The sequence below is a fragment of the Physeter macrocephalus genome, chromosome 10 (genome assembly GCF_002837175.3).
Source record: "Physeter macrocephalus isolate SW-GA chromosome 10, ASM283717v5, whole genome shotgun sequence".
Lineage (NCBI taxonomy): Eukaryota > Metazoa > Chordata > Mammalia > Artiodactyla > Physeteridae > Physeter > Physeter macrocephalus.
This window is the reverse complement of record NC_041223.1, coordinates 16,466,853-16,486,239: the sequence shown is the minus strand read 5'-3', so window position 1 is coordinate 16,486,239 and position 19,387 is coordinate 16,466,853. Positions and strand designations below refer to the sequence as shown.

The 19,387-nt window shown below is 36.7% G+C and overlaps 1 protein-coding gene and 1 pseudogene across 4 annotated transcripts in view; one reads left to right on the top strand and one right to left on the bottom strand.

Moving 5' to 3' along the window:
* The window catches only part of TAB2 (TGF-beta activated kinase 1 (MAP3K7) binding protein 2), an 87,172-nt gene that overhangs the window by 43,167 nt on the left and 24,618 nt on the right, over positions 1 to 19,387 (top strand). For 3 of the 4 annotated variants that reach the window (XM_055087441.1, XM_028494333.2, XM_055087442.1), the window contains 2 exons: positions 5,897 to 6,087; positions 13,633 to 15,133. In XM_055087441.1, the coding sequence (XP_054943416.1) occupies positions 5,986 to 6,087; positions 13,633 to 15,133 (1,603 nt within the window). In that variant the 5' untranslated portion in view covers positions 5,897 to 5,985. The remainder of the gene's footprint in view (positions 1 to 5,896; positions 6,088 to 13,632; positions 15,134 to 19,387) is intronic. The other variant, XM_055087443.1, reaches the window with a different exon arrangement.
* LOC102996978 (60S ribosomal protein L30-like) lies at positions 1,130 to 2,413 on the bottom strand (annotated as a pseudogene).

Sequence of the window (19,387 nt, the reverse complement as noted above, 5' to 3'; positions counted from 1 at the left end):
TACATGTATCTCCAGCATGGTATCTGCTGCATACTAGGCACTCCTTAAATTCGTGGGTTGTGGATGGTGATGATAGTCCAATTTTAAATATCCAGTTACCTCATAAATGCTCAAATTTTGATCAGACCTATAAGTCCTGTTGCTTTTCTTTATTGTTGTTTTTTAATCTGAAGACTGTGGACTCTTCTTGTGAGTACAGTTAAACTGTTATTTGTGTTATACTCTTACAGTGCTGGAAGAATTCACCATGGTAAACAATAGTGAAAGTGAAGACTTGATAATTATCATAACATGAAGTCTGAGTGAGCCATTAACTGATACTTAGTACTCTGCAGTGTCATAATATTGAGAGGTCAGAAATAAATTGCTTACATACTCTAAGAAAGGAAAGAACATGGCACATTTTATAAATCTTTCCAGTATATTTACGGTTGGGTTTTGTAGTACTGTGTACACTCTGCTACTATTTAGAATCCTTAAGAAATTATTCCTCCTAGATCATTTGAGCTGGTGGCAGGTTAGGTGCCAAAATTTTGCACCTACTGTTAGAAGCATACCTATAAAGTATGATTTCTTTATTTTCTCAGAAGAGCAGTCATTTTGCATCTTAACCATAGAAAATATATTTCTATTTATTATTAGAAATAATTTTCCAGATTAAGTTGTAAAGTATTTCTTGGTTTTCCTTTCGTAATTAAATAAATACCTGTTTGTTTCAGTAATGTGTTTAGTTGTAAAACTTATTCACTCACCCACAAAGGCTACATTTAAAAATAGTTATCTTGCCTTGTCTTTAAAGTTTATTTTTGCTGGATGCAGAATTTGGGTTGATTGTTTATTTTCCCTTTCAGCACTTAAATTTTGTCATTTCAGTATCTTCTGGACTCCACTGTTTTTGATGAGAAGTTGGCATTCATTTGAATTGTTGTTTCCCTATATTTCATTTCTTTGGCTCCTTTCAAGATTTTCTTTTTCTTTGGTTTTCAGCACTTCGACTGTTAGGCCTCTGTGTAGTTTTCTTTGGCTTTTCCTGTTGAGGGTTTGCTGATCTTCTTCATCAAGATCTTTTTGTTTGTTTGTTGTTTTTTAAACAGGCTCTGGCCAGTTTTATTATAGAAAAATTTTGCATGATTTACTTTTCACCAGTCTGTTTTGGCATGCTTCTAATGATATCAGAATCACCTGGATCATTGATAGCCATTGTGCATATTCTTTGGTATTTCCCACACGCTGTGCCCAATTCAACATTATTGCCACTGTAGATGGATACCAGTTTTGGCCAACATGGCATAATACTCTGTTTCAGATTTCCTCAATCTGAGCAGTTGTTGGTGAGGATGACAGGTTTCACTTTGCCTTGTCTTATTTTCAGAGCCTGCATGTACCCCAGCATGTACTCTCCACTTTTCATAAGGAGGTGGAATCTTGAGTTGATCTGGAGTCTCGAGTTGATCGACTTAGTCAACTTTGTTGTCTTCTTTGTGACCACCACCTTCCTGCCTTAGGTACAGGATGGCGCCCAACCAAGAGCAACCTCCAAGATGGTCGGGGAGCCAGTCAAGATCTTCTTGATGTGTAAATTTATATCATTTACTAACTTGGGGAAATTTTTAGCCACTGTTTCATTAAATACTTTTTTCTACCCCATTCTCTCTCCCCTTTTCTTCTGGATTTCCACTTACAGGTATATTATATTAGAGTTATTGATTCTTTCTCCCAGGTCCCTGAGGGTCTGCTCGTCTCCCTACCTCAACCATTTTTTTTTTCCTCCACTCTTCAGGTTAGAATGATTTCTATTGCTTTGTCTTCAAGTTCACTGACTCTTCTGTCATTTCTGATCTGTGGTTAAATCTAGCCAGTGAATTTTTTTATTTCAGACATTTTTCACTTTGAATTTGTATTTTTTTAATAGTTTCTTTTTTTTTTTTTTTTTTTTTTGGCTGAGAAATCCAAGTATATTTGCCTTTACATTCTTGAACATAGTTAAAATAGCTGCTTTAAAATCCTTATGTGCTAATTCTAGCATCTGGGTCATCTTGGGCTTGGTCTCCCTTAGTTGCCTTTCTCTTGAGAATGGGTCAGTTTTTCCTGTTTCTTATGTATAATAATTTTAGTTTATAACTTGGACATTATGAATGACACATTGTAGAGACTCTATTGTGTTCCTCTAGTGGGTATTGATGTTTGGTTGGTGGTTTGCTTCCTTGTTTGTTTCAGTAGGCAGTTAACTTGGCTGAACTCAAACTTCAAACTGAAATGTCAGTTCTGTTATTTTAGCCTTAGCCTGGCTGTTTGGAATCTCTCGCATATGTGTAGTTTGGGGATCAGAGATATGTGCAGAATTTATACACAGAATTTGGTGCTTCTCTCCTTTCTATGATTTACTGGCTAGATTTTCAGCTGTTGTGGTCATGCCACAACATGACCTATCCTTTGGTTCATTAAGTGAGTAAGACTAGAGATTTACTTGTTTGGGTTTTAGCTGAGCAAACCAACTGAGGCCTGCTCTCTGGCTAAAAGCCATTTAAAAAATGGAAAATCACCCTGTGCTGTCCACTTCTTCTACGTACTGACTTCCTTCACCTCCCCACCCCCAGCACCACCACTCCACCTTTGCTGTTTCTGCCTTCAATCTCTTTATACGTTGTCTAGTTATAGAAGTTGCTCATGAGAGAATTCGTCCAGTAGGAGCTACTTAGGCATTACAGGAAGTGGAATCCCTAAAATACAGTTGTACGTTTGAACAATTTTCTTGTTAGTGTACTTGATAGTCTTTATTAGAAAGCAAGCAAGTGTGATAAGAGTTTTTCAAAGAACTTTAGGAATTTCTGTATATGTTTTAACAGTAGAATAAGTTGAAATTTATTTTCATGATTCATCCACTTTTAAATAAGAAAGGTTGTCCTGAATTAGACTGAGAATTTATTTATTTGCCTCTCCCTCAAATAATGTATACAAATTTCCAATCTAGATTATTTGAAATGCATTTTAGAAGCAAAAAATGTGAAGAAACCATACAGTAACACCTTTATTTCATCCAACAAATGTTTCATCTTTGACTTAGATCCTGAGGATACAGCAGTGAACTTCAAAGTTCTTAATCCTGTGGAGCTAACGCTTTAGGGATAGGCAGGTGGGTAGGTAGGTATGTCAGATATTGATAAATGCTATGAAGTAAAAGCAAGGTATGAGGATGTGATAGGGAGGGAAGGGAAACAAGTGTGGCATTATTTTAGATAAGAGAGATTGGTCAAGGAAGCGGGTCTCTGAGGAAGTGACATTTGATCAGAGATGTTAATGAAATAGGAGAGAGAGCCATGCAAGTATCTGAGTGAAAAGTGTTCCAGGCAGAAGGAGCAACGAGTCTAAAAGCCCTAAGGGAGGAATGAGATTGGCTTCTCTTTGGAAAGTAACCAGTATGAGGGAACTTAGTTTGGAACTGAGGGCATAAAGATGGTGGGAGGAGACAAAGCCCCAGGGGTAGTAGTTAGCCAGGGGCCTTGTGTAGGATCTTGCACTGGGGAAATGATTGTTCTGATTTACTTTTCACAAAGATCACTCTGTTCAATAGAGTGGGGGGTGGGGGTAGAGCAAAGAGTTAAGGCAGGGAGGGGACCAGTTAGGAAACCTTCGCAGTAGTAGGTGAACTATGATGGTGGCTTGGGCAAGAGCAGTAATAGAGGTGGGGAGAAGTGGTCAGATTCAGAATATTCTTTTGCAGATAACAGCCAACAAAACTTTATAATGGATTAGATATGGCATGTGAGAAGGACCAGCTGAATGACTGGTGGTACCATATACGGAGATGAAAGAGACTGGGAAAGGTTTGGTTTGGATGGGGGCAAATTGAGAGTTCAATTTTGGACATAGTAAGTTTGAAGTGAATTTTAGATATCCAAAAGGATATGTGAGGCAGGCAGCTGGTTATATTAGTCTGGAACTCAAGGGAAAGAGAGCTCCCTTGGAGTTGGACATACAGATTTGCAAAGCCTCTCTTTAGTGTGTTTGGATGAGATTACCTTGAAGAGGAATGTAAGTGTAATTGAAAAGAAACCCTAGATCTGAACTCCATAACTCACCAACATTTAGATGTTCTGAAAGGGAAGAGGATCTGACAAAGAAAACTGAGAAGGAGCTGCTAGTGGGTAGGAGGAAATCCAGAAGAGTATAAATCTCAGAAGCCAAGTGAAGAAATTGTTTAAAGAATGAGGGAGTGGTTGACTAGTTCATAAGCTACAGAGAGGTCTGGTGAGATGAGGCCTGAGGAGTGACTGTTAAGTTTGGCAACCTGAAGATCCAGGACAGCTTTGATAAGTGTAGTTTCAGTGGAGAAAAACTATGAAAACCTGACTGGGGTAGATTTAAAAGTGATAAGAGGAAGGAAATGAAGACAAAGTATAAACCACCCTTTCAAGGAGTTTAGCCCAAAAGAGGGAGTGGGCAGATAAATGAGCTGATAGCTGGAGTGAAGTCAAGGAGGCTTTCTCAAGATGAGCAGTACTGTAGCCTGTTCATCGCCCCTTATTGTTATGTTTAAATATCTTTACTAATTTCCAGTACTTTCCTTTTCTCCTGCAACCCATTTCTAGAAACACTACATTGAGTGCTAAAAAGTGTGTGTGTGTGTGTGTGTGTGTGTTTTAGAAATAGATTTGAGAAACGTGTAATGCAAATAACTTGGTTTGGCAGTGCTTTTACCTATGAGATGTAACTAAGCTGAAGTCACACAGACAAAAGAATTAAGGAAAAATTAACCAAATGATAATAAAAAGATTGAGAGTCTTTACCAAACATGATATCTCAATGAGCTTTTATTGTGTTGAGGATTCGGGAGTCCTATCATAACTAAATTTACTCAAAAGTGTTTTAATATCTACTGTTATGCTGAAAACTGTCTACAAAGCGCTAGGTGTGTAATAATGGACAAAAGAGACCTAATTCCTATATTCATAGAGTTTACAGACTTGTATTTAAGCTTATGGAAAAGAGAAATACTACAGATAAGAAATTTGTTTTAAAGAGATTGTCTTATTGTCAAATTTATACTAAATGAAATGTATTTTAATTATTATGCAAATGGAATGATTTAAAATATTTTAATATGTTATTTAGGTTTAATATACTTTATACTATTTATATCCCAAAGAGGCTTTCAAGATTAAACACGGTTTACATTAGGAATATTAGGAATATAAATAAGTTAGGTAATTCTCAACTTGGGCCATACGTTAGAATCCCTTGGGGAGCTTTTAAATATCCATAGGCTCATGCTGCTCCCAGCCAATTAAATCAGAGCCTCTGGGGTTGGGCCCAAGCATTAGTATTTTTAAAATACTGATTTTATAGAAACAGAGGGAATAAAATGCTGCTAAGCCCCTGAGAATGAATTGATTACACATTTAAAGATTAAGTATATCTGAAAATTAAGGCAAAATATCAAATGTTTTGATTTACAGATCAGTTTTAGACAGAGCAGGCAAAGCTATTTGTAGGACCAAACTTTTTCAGGATCCAAACTTTAAAAATTTTAAGTAGAATAAACAAGATTACTTACCTTAGGCTGTCCTCTGATCATTAAGAAAAAAATCAGTAAAGTTACTCAGTTTTCCCTTTTAAAACAACCTTGACAGTTTCTTATTTGAATGCCTTTGGCACAGCCATTATAAAGCATACAAATACATAGGAATTAGAACATTTTAAAGTTTGCCACCAGTAGTTATAAACTGAAAAGACAGTATAACTATATGGGAAGCATTATAGGACTAAATAATATTTTTATAGTTTATATTAAATGTTAGGTACTAAAGCACATACCCTTTTGTATTGAAATTTTAAATCCACAACAATATTCATTCTATAACAGTTCTCATTAAAGTTTTTTTTCTTTCTTTCACAGAAAATGCTTGGACAGAAGAGATGAGTACTGTTTCCACTAAGGCCTAGAATTGCCTACTGTACAAATAGTCCTGATCAGGCAATATACGAATGGCCCAAGGAAGCCACCAAATTGATTTTCAGGTTTTACATGACCTGCGACAAAAATTCCCTGAAGTACCTGAAGTTGTTGTATCCAGGTGCATGTTACAGGTCAGTGTTCAATGATTTCTGAATTTATTAATACAAACTTGGTATTTTTTTAAACACTGAAAGAAAACTCTTTTATCTTCTTTGGCATTAGTGTACTATGATGAAGAGATGAGCTTTGGTGTCTGATAGTCATGTGGCCTTAAGCAAGTTATTAGGCTCTCTGTACCCCATCTGTCATATGGATAATACATAGCTACCTTGTAAAGTAGATGTGAGGATTAAATGAGATCTCAATATAAAGCTTTGATACATGGTGCACACTTAACTATGAGCTTGCGTCACTCCCCCCTTTCCCCATTTTGCCAGAACTGTTAAAAATTCCAGGTCTTCATATGAAAGTGAGAAAATCATTAAATAAGGAATCAGGAAACTTGGGATCTAATCCTAAATGGGCACCCTAAACATAGTTGACAAGTAATATGCCTTCTTTTGTACTTTAGTTTTCTTATCTGTAAAATGAGGAAATTTGACTAGACAATGCCTGAAGTCCCAGTTCTAAAGAAAAACAGTTTCTTTTTATATCTTTTAATTTAATCTGTAAGTTTTCCAATTAATACCACTATCTAATAAATTTTTACATTTTTCTTAGTAGGTACAGTTTTAGAAATCCATAATTCTAAATATTTAGTGATAGTGTACCTTCTCATTTTGATTAAACTGGAAATCTTTCTTTCAAGAACTATTTTTCAGCTTGGTAAAATGGAGATATAAAAAAGTGATTTGGTTTCAGACATATTTATTCTTGATGAATGATTTTTAAAGTTTGAAATTATGTGAAACTTTAAAGGCTCAATATCTGTACTTGATATCAAGTGACTACATTTTGTTCACACCCTATCATCTTTTATCTGTACATTTAATTGGTCTACCCACCTTTAGTCTAACCCAGCTTTGGTCTCTCCTATCCTCCTCATTTCTGCTAAAAATGTCTTTTTAAATGCAGATTTTATCATCTATTTACCTGTTTAAAAACCTCATGGTTGTTCCCCATACCCGTCAGAGTAAAGTTTATATATCTTGACTAGGACATACTAGGTCTGTGATCTAAAATCCTGCCTTCTTCTGCGGCATGATCTCTTACCCAGTCCTTCCTCCCTCACACCCTATGCTATAATCATCCTCAACTGATTGGAATTCTCCAAACATGTCTGGCTCTTTCTGTGGTATATTGTTTAAGAGCATATGTTTTGAGTTAATAATACTGTATTGTATATTTGAAATTTGCTAAAAGAACAGATCTTAAGTATGCTTACCACCAAAAAAGAAAGAAAGAAAGAAAGAAGCCAGGGTGGGGGGGTGGGGGGAGGGATGGAGGAAGGAAGGAAAGAAGAGTTGACTATGTGAAGTGGTGGATGTGTTCATTGTAGTAACCATTGCACAATGTATGTGTATATTAAATCATCACATTGTATACCTTTAAAAAAAATCATGTACAACCAAAATATATACAATTTTTATTTATCAATCATACCTCAGTTAAAGCTAGGGGGAAATAAATTTAAAAATTTAAATAATAACAAATAGCATATATTTTGCTGATAAAGAGACTTGAGTTCAAGATTTGACAGTTATTAGCAGCAATTGAATTAACCTCTCTGACCCTCATTTTCCTCAGGGGTAAAATGGGAATAAAGAAAGTTCACAGAGAGTTAAATGTGATAATGCAGGAGAGCAACTAGTAGGATACCTGATTCATAATGAGTGCTCAATAAATGTTAGCAACCAATATGAATAACAGTAATAATAGTGGAAGGCCCATAATGAATATTTGGTGAATGAATCAGTAGTCCATATTTGTTGATATCGGATGTGCAGTGAAATGAAAGAGGAAAAAAGGGTAATAAAAATGGAGTCAGAAGCTAAAGAAAGTATGGGAAGGAGCAGAGATAGTGAGGGGAAGGTATCTTCCCCTAGAACTCGGGTACCTCTTCCTAATTTTTCAGATAGCATTTTCTGATAAGACTATACTGAGAATGTTCAGTGAGTCATTGAAAAATACAAAAATACTATAGGTTCTTCAATAAGATTGTATAAGATTTGCTACTGAAAGAACTGTCCAGAACATGGAGGGGGGAGGGGAGGGAGGGAGGAGAGAGAAACTCTTACAGTATGATCTTCAGGATATATTAAGTTAAAAGAAAATGTAGAGCAGTATATATAGATGTATGTAAATACATCTATAAATAAATATTCACATGTATGTGTGTTTGCCCCTGTTTGCATAAGGAAATACTGGAAGGATTAAAAACAAGGAGGAACAGGCCAGGCGGGAGTGAGACTTCTCAGTGTGTATCTTTTAATATTGTTTTGATCTTTGTAAATGAATTACCTAGTTTTTAAAAAAATAACATAAGTAAACATGTTTTCAACTTTACCAAAATATAGAAAATAGATGATTCAGAATTTCTTTTGGGCACCCAGTAGTATCAACCTTCACTGTGTTAATCTGGTTTTACAAAAACAAACCTCCTTATGACATGCTTCCCAACACCCAACTCTCTTTAAATTGAGTTGCTAATCATTCGAATAATGTCCCTTTTAGCTGATATAACAAAAATGTTACAAGCAAGGAATGGGGAGGGCTCCTCTGGGGATACAACTAAGGTGTAAGTTTTCCCAAATTTAGAGTTACTTTTAAACTGTAACGGCAAATAAGCTACCTCTAAATGTAGTATAAACACCTCTTATTTGGTGACAGCCTTTCTTTTGGGAGCCACTCTCCCTTTCTCAGTTGGGTAGGCTGTCTTTTCTCTGGAGAGATCCTCCCTATAATATACTGGTTCAGAACTTTTCTAGATGAAAAAAAAGTATACAGAATATTGAAAATTAGTAGCTAAAGGATCATGTCACATTACCACTTTGTATACATGTTCTTAGGAGGAGAACAGAAATATCTGTCCTCTGTTCCTTTCCTGACTTTGTTTACTGTTCAGCCCCCTCTTTTTGAAACTACTCACGTCATTTCCTTGTGCTGTGGATTCTCTAAGATAGCTATGTTATCAGTGGATGTAATTCATATCTTTAAAATTTGGTAATTAAATCATAACTTAGAATAGTGTAAAAATATTGCATAGTTGACACTTTAATTTTTTTAACTGAAATTTTCACTAGTTTTTAATTCTTTTAATATGACAATTAAATCTGTAAGTTTAAAATTGCTATTTCTTTTCAAAGTAATGTGTTACTTACCATATCCTTAATTGAAGCCTTCTCAGGTGCCCTCCACCCATAATCCTTATTCATATTTCTATTAAAACACCTACCATTGTACATTATATTTATTCGCATACACATTAATCTCCTCCACTGGACTGTGAGATCCTTAAGAGCAGCGATTATATTCCTTTCTACATCCTACTGGGATGCTCAGTAAATATCGGTTGAAAGAGTGAATGAATCAGAGTTTGAGAAGGATGATTATAGTGTATACTTTGATATTGTCTGTAATGTCTCTGTGCAGGAAGCTTGGGGAAAAATGAAAGATGAACTGAAAATAATGATTCAGACTCTTTTGTGGTTTTGAAAAGAATACAGATTTGTATATATACAAAAAAGCAGTGATTTTTCAACCTTTTAAAAACTCAGCCCATCTCTTTTGATACACTTAAAGGGAGTGCTATACAGTTTCCCACTAAAAGTAGCCAGGGCTTCTTTGAAAAACAGCTGGTCCCAGGTCTGGGATAAGAAGTGTACAAGATGATCTTAGACATCTTGTCATATTAGAAAGCAAGGAAGCTATGAAAGACTAATGGGCTCATGTCCTATGTACACAGGAGCCAACTTGGAGTCATTCCCACTAGGCTGAAGATAGGATATAATGACCACAATCAGTTGACACATATCAAAATGTTAAAGATACAGGAGTTTATAATGATACTGAAAATAAGTGTCACCTTTGAAAGTTGCTAGGGCACCAATTCTAGGGCACACCTCTAGTTGTACCTTCTAGTTCACAGTGAAATACAGAAAATATTGATACCACAGGGTGCAATCAGCTAATCCAGATGGGAAATCTGCTGGACAAATGATCATTTTTCAAAAAACAAATGGCTTAGAAAATTTGAGAAAGAGGGGAGGATTAATTATTATTATAAGAAATCTAAGAGGCATATCAACCAAATGAAATATGTGGACCTTGCTTCTAAAAACCAGTAAAGAGAACTTATTTATCCTGCCTCTTCTGTGCAAAGAGTAAGTAAATAGTTAAAGAGATCAAGTTCTATGAGGAAGAATTGCAGCTAATACATGATAAAGGAATCTTATATTTGGAATATCACCAATAGCACCATTTAGCAAACCCTAATGAGATAGTTTCTAAACGGTGATTATCATTGGCTGATAAAAATCATTAGCTGGATCAAGCTGTGACAACATCAGAACCTACCAATCAGCCTTAAGATCACAAAAAGACAGGCAGATATATTATTGTGCCTCCTGTGTGATACACTATGAAATAAAGCCCATACAGGGTCTTGCTAACAATTTGTACATGAACCTGCGCACACCTCTAGTTGTACCTTCTAGTTCACAGTGAAATACAGAAAATATTGATACCACAGGGTGCAGTCAGCTAATCCAGATGGGAAATCTGCTGGACAAATGATCATTTTTCAAAAAACAAATGGCTTAGAAAATTTGAGAAAGAGGGGAGGATTAATTATTATTATAAGAAATCTAAGAGGCATATCAACCAAATGAAATATGTGGACCTTGCTTAGATCCTGATTTAAACTAACTAAAAAGATACTTATGAGACAATCAAGGGACTTTAACACTCTTTGGATATTATGCGATCTTAAGCGTTGATTATTTTAGGGTAGGATAATGGCATTGTGGTTATGTTTTAAGGTACATATTGAAGTATTTACAGATGGAAATGAAATAATGTCAGGCTCCATCTAGCTTGATGAAGGGAGCAGCTGGGGCATACACATTGGATGAAGAAAGATTTGCCATATATTGATATTTTTAAAGATGGATGATGAATATAGGAGAGTTTGTCATATTTACTCTCTATTTTCATACATGTTTAAAATTTTCTAAAATAAAATGTTTACTAAACAGTACGTTTCCTTTTATCCTATTGTAGCCTTGTAAAATTTCTGTAAGTTCTTTTATGTTTTGCTGATAAGAAACTAATGTCTGTAGAAAGTAAAAAACCTAAGGGCACGTGAGTTATGGCATAGCTGGGACTAGGACATATTAAATAATGAGAGATTATAAAGAATTGAAAGGATTTTTGAGAGCTCAAGAGAATTAGAGAAGAAGACTTTTTAAATAGGAGTATCAGCTTTTAAAAAGGAAGTGTGGGATTGGATTTAGTAGGGAATATACCTTTTAATTTGGGAATGTCGGCAAAAGGGATGAAAAGAGGTCTTTGTGAGCTTTGGCTTAGGAGGGAGAAGAATTTACTAAGAATAGCAGTAAACTTAGCTTGAAGCAAAAAGCACCAATTAGGGCTTCCCTGGTGGCGCAGTGGTTGAGAGTCCGCCTGCCGATGCAGGGGACACGGGTTCGTGCCCCGGTCCGGGAAGATCCCACATGCCGCGGAGCGGCTGGGCCCCTGAGCCATGGCTGCTGAGCCTGCGCATGCGGAGCCTGGCTTCTGAGCCTGCGCATGCGGAGCCTGTGCTCCGCAACGGGAGAGGCCACAACAGTGAGAGGCCCGCGTACCAAAAAAAGCACCAATTAGGTTTGGCAAAAGATAAGGTATAACTATGATAAAGAGTAATCAATTGATAAAGATTGTGATGAATTTTTAAATTTTCTTTGAAAAACTAGTATATATCAATTCAGAGTTATGTGTAGGATAAAAGGATTTTTATAACATGAGAGATTTGAAGTGTTCATTTGGGGAAGAAAAAAAGTCAAGCGTTGTTCACTAATCTTTTCTTTCGTATTATCTGGTCAGACTGTGGACTACCATTTCTTAACAAGACTTCGAGATGCCTTTTAGTTCCATTTTCTCTAATAAGATCTTATCTCATGTCAAACCACCTGTAGACATTTAAACTTGGCTATATTCATCCTCTTTATGTCTAAAACTGTCCCCTTTCTGTCAGGCTCTTTGTCTTCCAGTTCTCTTTGAATTCTCTTTCTCCCGTATAGCCAAATTGTGTTGATTGTTTATTTGTAGTCTTTCATAATTTGTTTCCACCATCAGTCATTATTTCATATCTTCTAACTGATCTTCTTGTCAAAAAGTTTTCCCTTTCCTCTTCATCTTAAGTATCAGTGGAGTTCTTTATCTTCCCCAAACACCCTTTGTGTCTTCATTTCTCTGTTAATGAATGTTCAGTGGCTCTCCCCATTGCCTGTATTAAAGCCCAAACTCTAGTATAACTCATTTTTAACAAGCTCCAATGATTTAATCCCAATCTGCTTTTCTAACAATTTGTTCCACAAAATTTCCAATACAAACCTTTAACTCCAGCCAGATCTGCTCCAGTCACCTTGTTTAGAACATACTTTTCCTTACTATCACATTTATGTCTGTCTTTAGTCATGCCATTCCCTTCACCAGGAATGCCTTTTTTCCTATCCAAGTCCTACATATACTGTGAAACCCATGAGATTATACCTCTCTCATTAACACAGTCCTTTCTACAGTAGCCTATGGTATTAACTCTCTGTTGAACTTCATTACCACTTATTATTTGACATATATTCATGTTTTAATAATGTTACCTTTTCATAAATCCTTGGTTTGTCTCCCTAATTGAGTTGCAAGCTCTTCTAGGGAAAAGTCTGGTTTTATACATCGTTTGAGTCTTCCACAGTCTCAAACAGAATGATGTACATATCGTAGGTGTTCAGTAAATATTTTTATGGATAATTTATAAGTAGTGGTTAGTTTCTTTTGAGAATTCTTTAGAAACAGTCTAATTGTTTTTTTGTTTTGTTTTGTTTTTCATTTCTCTGGAGTAGAATCATATGATGCTATCTAAAGGCAAAGATGTGAACTCAATTACTCTGGAGGCTACCTTGATCTTACATTATATATGTATATGTATGTGGTTGGTTTGTTTTTAACACAAGAGGAAGCACATAAGGAATTGTAATGCCTTTGTTATGAATTTTAGAAATTTTTAATTTAAAAACCACAAATAATAATTTTTAAAAGGTCATTGGTTTAAAAGAATTACATGGCACATGAATATGCGAAATATTAATTATACAGTATTATATGCTTAAGTTGAATGCTTATATTTTGTTCAAAATTCAAACTGCATTTCTAATTAAGTTGTAATTTTACTATATTTGCATGAATCCATTTTACTATAAAATAGCTCCTAAAACAGAATAATGATTTGGTTCACTTTTAGCTATTGCTAGTTAGAGAACTTTTCCATTACATTAGTAGTGAGGATTTTTAATTCAACTATTTGCATAAATATTAGTTCTTCTCAAGTAAAAGAGCTCAAGTGTATCTGTTATAATTGTATTAACTAATCTCTTGTTAATCATGTAATATTTTAGTAGTGATGAGAGTATATGCATTGGCTTCTGGTTGTTAACACAAGCTGTTTTTATTTTGTCTTATAGAATAATAATAACCTGGATGCCTGCTGTGCAGTTCTCTCTCAGGAGAGTACAAGGTATCTTTACGGTGAAGGAGACTTGAATTTTTCAGATGATTCTGGAATTTCTGGTCTACGCAATCACATGACTTCTCTCAACTTGGACTTGCAGTCACAGAATGTTTACCACCATGGAAGAGAAGGAAATAGAATGAATGGAAGTAGGACTCTAACGCACAGCATTAGTGATGGACAGCTTCAAGGTGGTCAGTCCAATAATGAACTATTTCAGCAGGAGCCACAGACAGCACCAGCTCAAGTTCCTCAAGGCTTTAATGTTTTTGGAATGTCCAGTACATCTGGTGCTTCAAATTCAGCACCACATCTTGGATTTCACTTAGGCAGCAAAGGAACATCTAACCTTTCTCAACAAACTCCAAGATTTAATCCCATTATGGTAACTTTAGCCCCAAATATCCAGACTGGTCGTAATACTCCTACATCTTTGCACATACATGGTGTACCTCCACCTGTACTTAACAGTCCACAGGGAAATTCTATCTATATTAGGCCCTACATTACAACTCCTAGTGGTACAACTCGACAGACACAACAGCATTCTGGCTGGGTATCTCAGTTTAATCCCATGAACCCTCAACAAGTTTATCAACCTTCACAACCTGGTCCCTGGACTACATATCCTGCATCTAATCCTCTGCCACATACCTCAGCCCAGCAGCCAAATCAGCAAGGCCACCAGACCTCTCATGTCTACATGCCCATCAGTTCACCTACTACTCCACAACCACCAACAATTCATTCGTCTGGTAGCTCACAGTCTTCTGCCCATAGCCAATATAACATTCAGAATATTTCAACAGGACCTCGGAAAAACCAGATTGAAATCAAGCTTGAACCCCCGCAAAGAAGCAGTTCTTCGAAACTGCGTTCTTCTGGACCTCGAACCTCCAGCAGTTCCTCTTCGGTCAACAGCCAGACCTTAAACAGAAATCAGCCCACTGTTTACATAGCTGCCAGTCCCCCAAATACTGATGAGGTGATGTCCCGTAGTCAACCTAAGGTCTATATTTCAGCTAATGCCACCACAGGAGATGAGCAGGTCATGCGGAATCAGCCCACTCTCTTCATATCCACAAACTCTGGAGCATCTGCTGCCTCCAGGAATATGTCCGGGCAAGTGAGCATGGGGCCTGCCTTTATTCATCACCACCCTCCCAAAAGTCGAGCAATAGGCAATAACTCTGCAACTTCTCCTCGAGTGGTGGTCACTCAACCCAATACAAAATATACTTTCAAAATTACAGTTTCTCCCAACAAACCCCCTGCAGTTTCACCAGGGGTGGTGTCCCCTACCTTTGAACTTACAAATCTTCTGAACCATCCTGATCATTATGTAGAAACAGAGAATATTCAGCACCTCACGGACCCTGCTTTAGCACATGTGGATAGAATAAGTGAAGCACGGAAGTTGAGTATGGGATCTGATGATGCTGCCTACACACAAGGTAATAATAATATTGGCGATGGGATCGTTTTCCATTCTGGGCTTAATTGGTGTACATTTCATTTCACTGCAGAAGTGGATATCACTATCATTTTATCTTTTAAATGTTGCCTGAAATAATACTATCTTAAGAACTTTTGAGAGTATTCATATAAATTTTGAATATCAGTTTTATAACTTGAAGCTTGAATGATAGCCTTATCAGATCTTCAGAATAATCAACTCTTGATTTGTTTGTTTTCTTAACGTTTATAAAACTTTCTTTTCAGTAACTCTGTCACCTGTAGTGATGCAGATTTTCCCTTTAAATTTTCTTCAAATAAAAATTCATAAAAACACATTTTAATAAGAGATTAGTGAACTAATATAGTAAATCTGCCTTCTTTGACCAGAAGAATTCTCTGTTCTTCATTTTTCTAATACAGCATTATTTGTCTTATTTTATAACAAAGTTTAAATTGCTGTGAATTCTTGAATAACTCAAAGAGAAATTTGAATCCTATTCCTGATACTTGTTTCTTGCAGTCTCCCTTAAACATCAGTTAGTGCAACCTTTCTTTTTGTTTGGAATTGTGAATGAGAACATTAGTTTTAAATCTATCTCACTTGATTGTCCTTTTCTGGCATAGACTAGTTAATATTGGCATAATACTAAATTATATCTATATTAATTCAATTAGAGATAATTTCTATCATATCACATTTTATCTGACCCCTTAAGTTATTTAATCTTCCATAGGAAACTGTTAAATTCATTCAGATAAAAAAGGAGAGGATGTTTGTCTTGAATATTGATGCAGGTTTTGTAAATTAGCTGGAGTCCTTTAGAGTAAGGATGTATCTCAATCATCTTTATATCGCCAGTGAATTGTTCCAAGTATTATAGGTTGGAAAATACTACATCATCACCCCCATGCAGCATGTAGCCTTCTACTACTACTAGTACCAGTTGTCCTTTTTAGAATTTCTAAAAGTAGTGATTTTACTGCTGAGTTTCCTAGAGGAGCCTGATTGTTTTGGTTTATTTTATGTTTTAAACAATTATATTCTAGTGATTCACAACCCAAGCTAGGCTGTGGTGCTTTCAGATTCTGTAATCACCTACGAAGCTTTCAAAACATAAAAATGCCCAGATTCAGTCCACACTTGCTCAGTTAGAGCTTCTTAATGGTGAAGCCTGGGTGCGCGTGTGCATGGGTGCACGTGTGCATGGGTGCTCGTGTGTGTTTTAAAGCTCCATGGGTGATTCTGATTTCACTAGAAATTGTGCTGAGACTTTATTTTCCATATATCTGTGACTAAACTGGAACCATTTTTGTTTATTTTCGGCAGTAAATTATTTTTAATATAACAGTATTTTTTTCCACTGATACTTAATTCCTGTTCTTCCCCCAAAGTCCTTTCTTCTACTCTCCTTCCATCAAAATAGTAGATTTCCTATGTTTGGATAGTTACTTATTCTTAAGTGGAGAGTAATTTTTTTCTTCCAGTTTTATTGATATACAATTGACATAAAGCATTGTATAAGCTTAAGGTGTACAACATAATGATTTGATTTACATATGTACATCATGAAATGATTACCACAGTAGGTTTACTGAACATCCATCATCTCATATAGATACAATATTAAAGAAATAGATTTTAAAAATATTTTTTCCTTCTGACTGAGAACTCTTAGGATTTATTCTTTTTAAAAAAATTTTTTTTAATATTTATTTTTTTGGCTGCATCATGTCTTAATTGTGGCACGTGAGATCTTTCTTTGTGGCGCATGGGCTCTTTGTTGCGGCGTTCAGGCTTCTCTCTAGTTGTGGCAGTCGGGCTCCAGACCACACAGGCTCGGTAGTTGTAGCGGGTGGGCTCAGTAGTTGTGGTGCGCAGGCTCCAGAGCGCGTGGGCTCTGTAGTTGCGGCACATGGGCTTAGTGGCCCCGCGGCATGTGGGATCCTAGTTCCCCGACCAGGGATCAAACCCTCATCCCCTGCATTGTAAGGCAGATTCTTAACCACTGGAACACCAGGGAAGTCCCTCTTAGGATTTATTCCTAACAGCTTTCATTTACAACGTACAACAGTGTTAATTATCTTTACCATGTTGTGCATTACATCCCTAGTATTTATTTATCTTATAACTAGAAGTTTGTACCTTTGACTGCTTTCATCTAATTCCGCCCCCCCCACCTCTGATAGCCACAAATCTGATGTCTCTTTGTTTTTGAAGTATAATTGACCTACAACACTGTATTAGTTCCTAGTACACATCATAGTGACTCAATATTTCTGTACATTTCAGAGTGATCATGATGATTAGTTGCCATCTGTCACCATACAAAAATATTACATAATTATTGACTATATTCCCTATGCTGTACATTTTATGCTTGTGACTCAAAATTTCATGACTGAAAGTTTATACCTCTTAATCTCCCTCACCTGTGTCTCTCCTCCTCCCGCCACCCCCGCCCCCAGAGAGTAATTTTTTTAATGAAGATAACTTGATAAGGGGAATTTTTGCTTAAAGTAGATGTGAGATATTCGGATACTAACTGGAGTGTGAAAACAAAGTGTTGCTTAAATGTGCTAACTCCACCTTCTCTCCCATTCTCTCTTGAGTCTTCTCTCGTCAGGGTTTTTCCCACTGCAGTCAGCCACAACTGCCCCTGTCAAGGTCATCAGTGACAGCGTCATTACTAAACCCAGTGGTCTTTCAGCCCTTGTCTTCCTTGATCTGCATCAGTAGCGTTTGCCTGACAGCGTCATGACTAAACCCAGTGGTCTTTCAGCCCTTGTCTTCCTTGATCTGCTTCAGTAGCGTTTGCCGCAGTCAAGCACCTTCTTCTCTGTGAAACATTTTGTTCATTTGACTTACTATAGGATAATACACTAGGATTCCACCTCTCCTTTTATTCTTTGGTGGTTCTCCCTCATCTCTCTGACCTTTCACCTCTTTGTTCTTCCACTTCTTTGTTCAAAGAAGTGAGATCAAAGCCTCAAAGTTCAATCCTTGGGCCTTCTCTCTTTTCTGTCTTTACCATTCCCTAGATGATCTCAATCAGCCTCATAACTTTAAATATTATTCTATGCTAGTAGCTCCCAAATTTGTAACTCTAACCTGGACTTATTTCCTGAATTTCAAGCAGTTTAATTAACTGCCTACTTAACATCTCCATTTGAATGTTTACTAGGCATCCCAAGTTTACTATGTCTGAAACAACTTCTGACATTGCCTCCAACTTACTCTTCCTATCTCCATTAGTGGCAGTTTAATCAGGCCAGAAACTTCGGAAATACCACTGACTCCTTCCTTCTTTCACATTTCGCATCTAATTTGACGATAAATCCTGTCAACTCTAACCTTCAAAGTATATCAAGAATTCTGTTTTCTTACCACCCCTGTTCATTGTCACCACTCTGGCCTGAGCTACTGTCATCTCTTAGATGAATTATTGCAGTAGCCTACCTGCTTTCACCCTTGCCTACTTATGGTCTTGTTTTAACTCAGCATCCACTGGGATACAGTTTTAAAAACATAAGTCAGATCATATGACTCCTCTGCACATGATCAGTACCTATTTCATTCAGCGATCCACTGCCTCTCCCCCATCTCTTTTTCTTTTACTTACCACCTCACTCACTCTGTTCCAGCCCTGCTGGCCTTCATGCTACTATTCTTTAAACATAGAAGGCATACCTTAGGGCCTTTGTACTTGCTATTCCCTCTGTCTGAAATTCTCTTCTCCCTGACTCCACAGTTAACTCCTTCAACTCCCTTCAAGTCTTTACTCAGAAGTCTGCCTTTTCAATGAGACTATCCCTGATCGCCCTATCTGAATCCACCCCCCAGCATTTCGTGTCTCTCCATCATTGCTTATATTTGCTCAACAGGGAAATGAATAATCTAATATTAAGATAATAACAGCTAATACCTGCTGAAAGCTTATAATGTGCTAGGCATTGTTCTGAAAGCCCATTTATTTCTCACAACCAACTATAAAATAGGCACTAGTAGTATTCCTGTTTTCAGCTTAAAATACTTAGGAACAGATAGGTTAAATACCTAAGCCAAAGGACAAGTAAGTAGCAGCGTCAGGATTCTCACGTAGGCAGTTAACAGAGCCCACGGCACTGTCTTTCCAGCTTTTCAAAATAAACCCTCTGGAAAGATGCTTCAGGTTTATCTTGTACCTTCATATAACCCCTGGTGCACCACTGTAGGGGCTGTGTATGCCTCAGTTTGAGAAGCATGGAGCTAG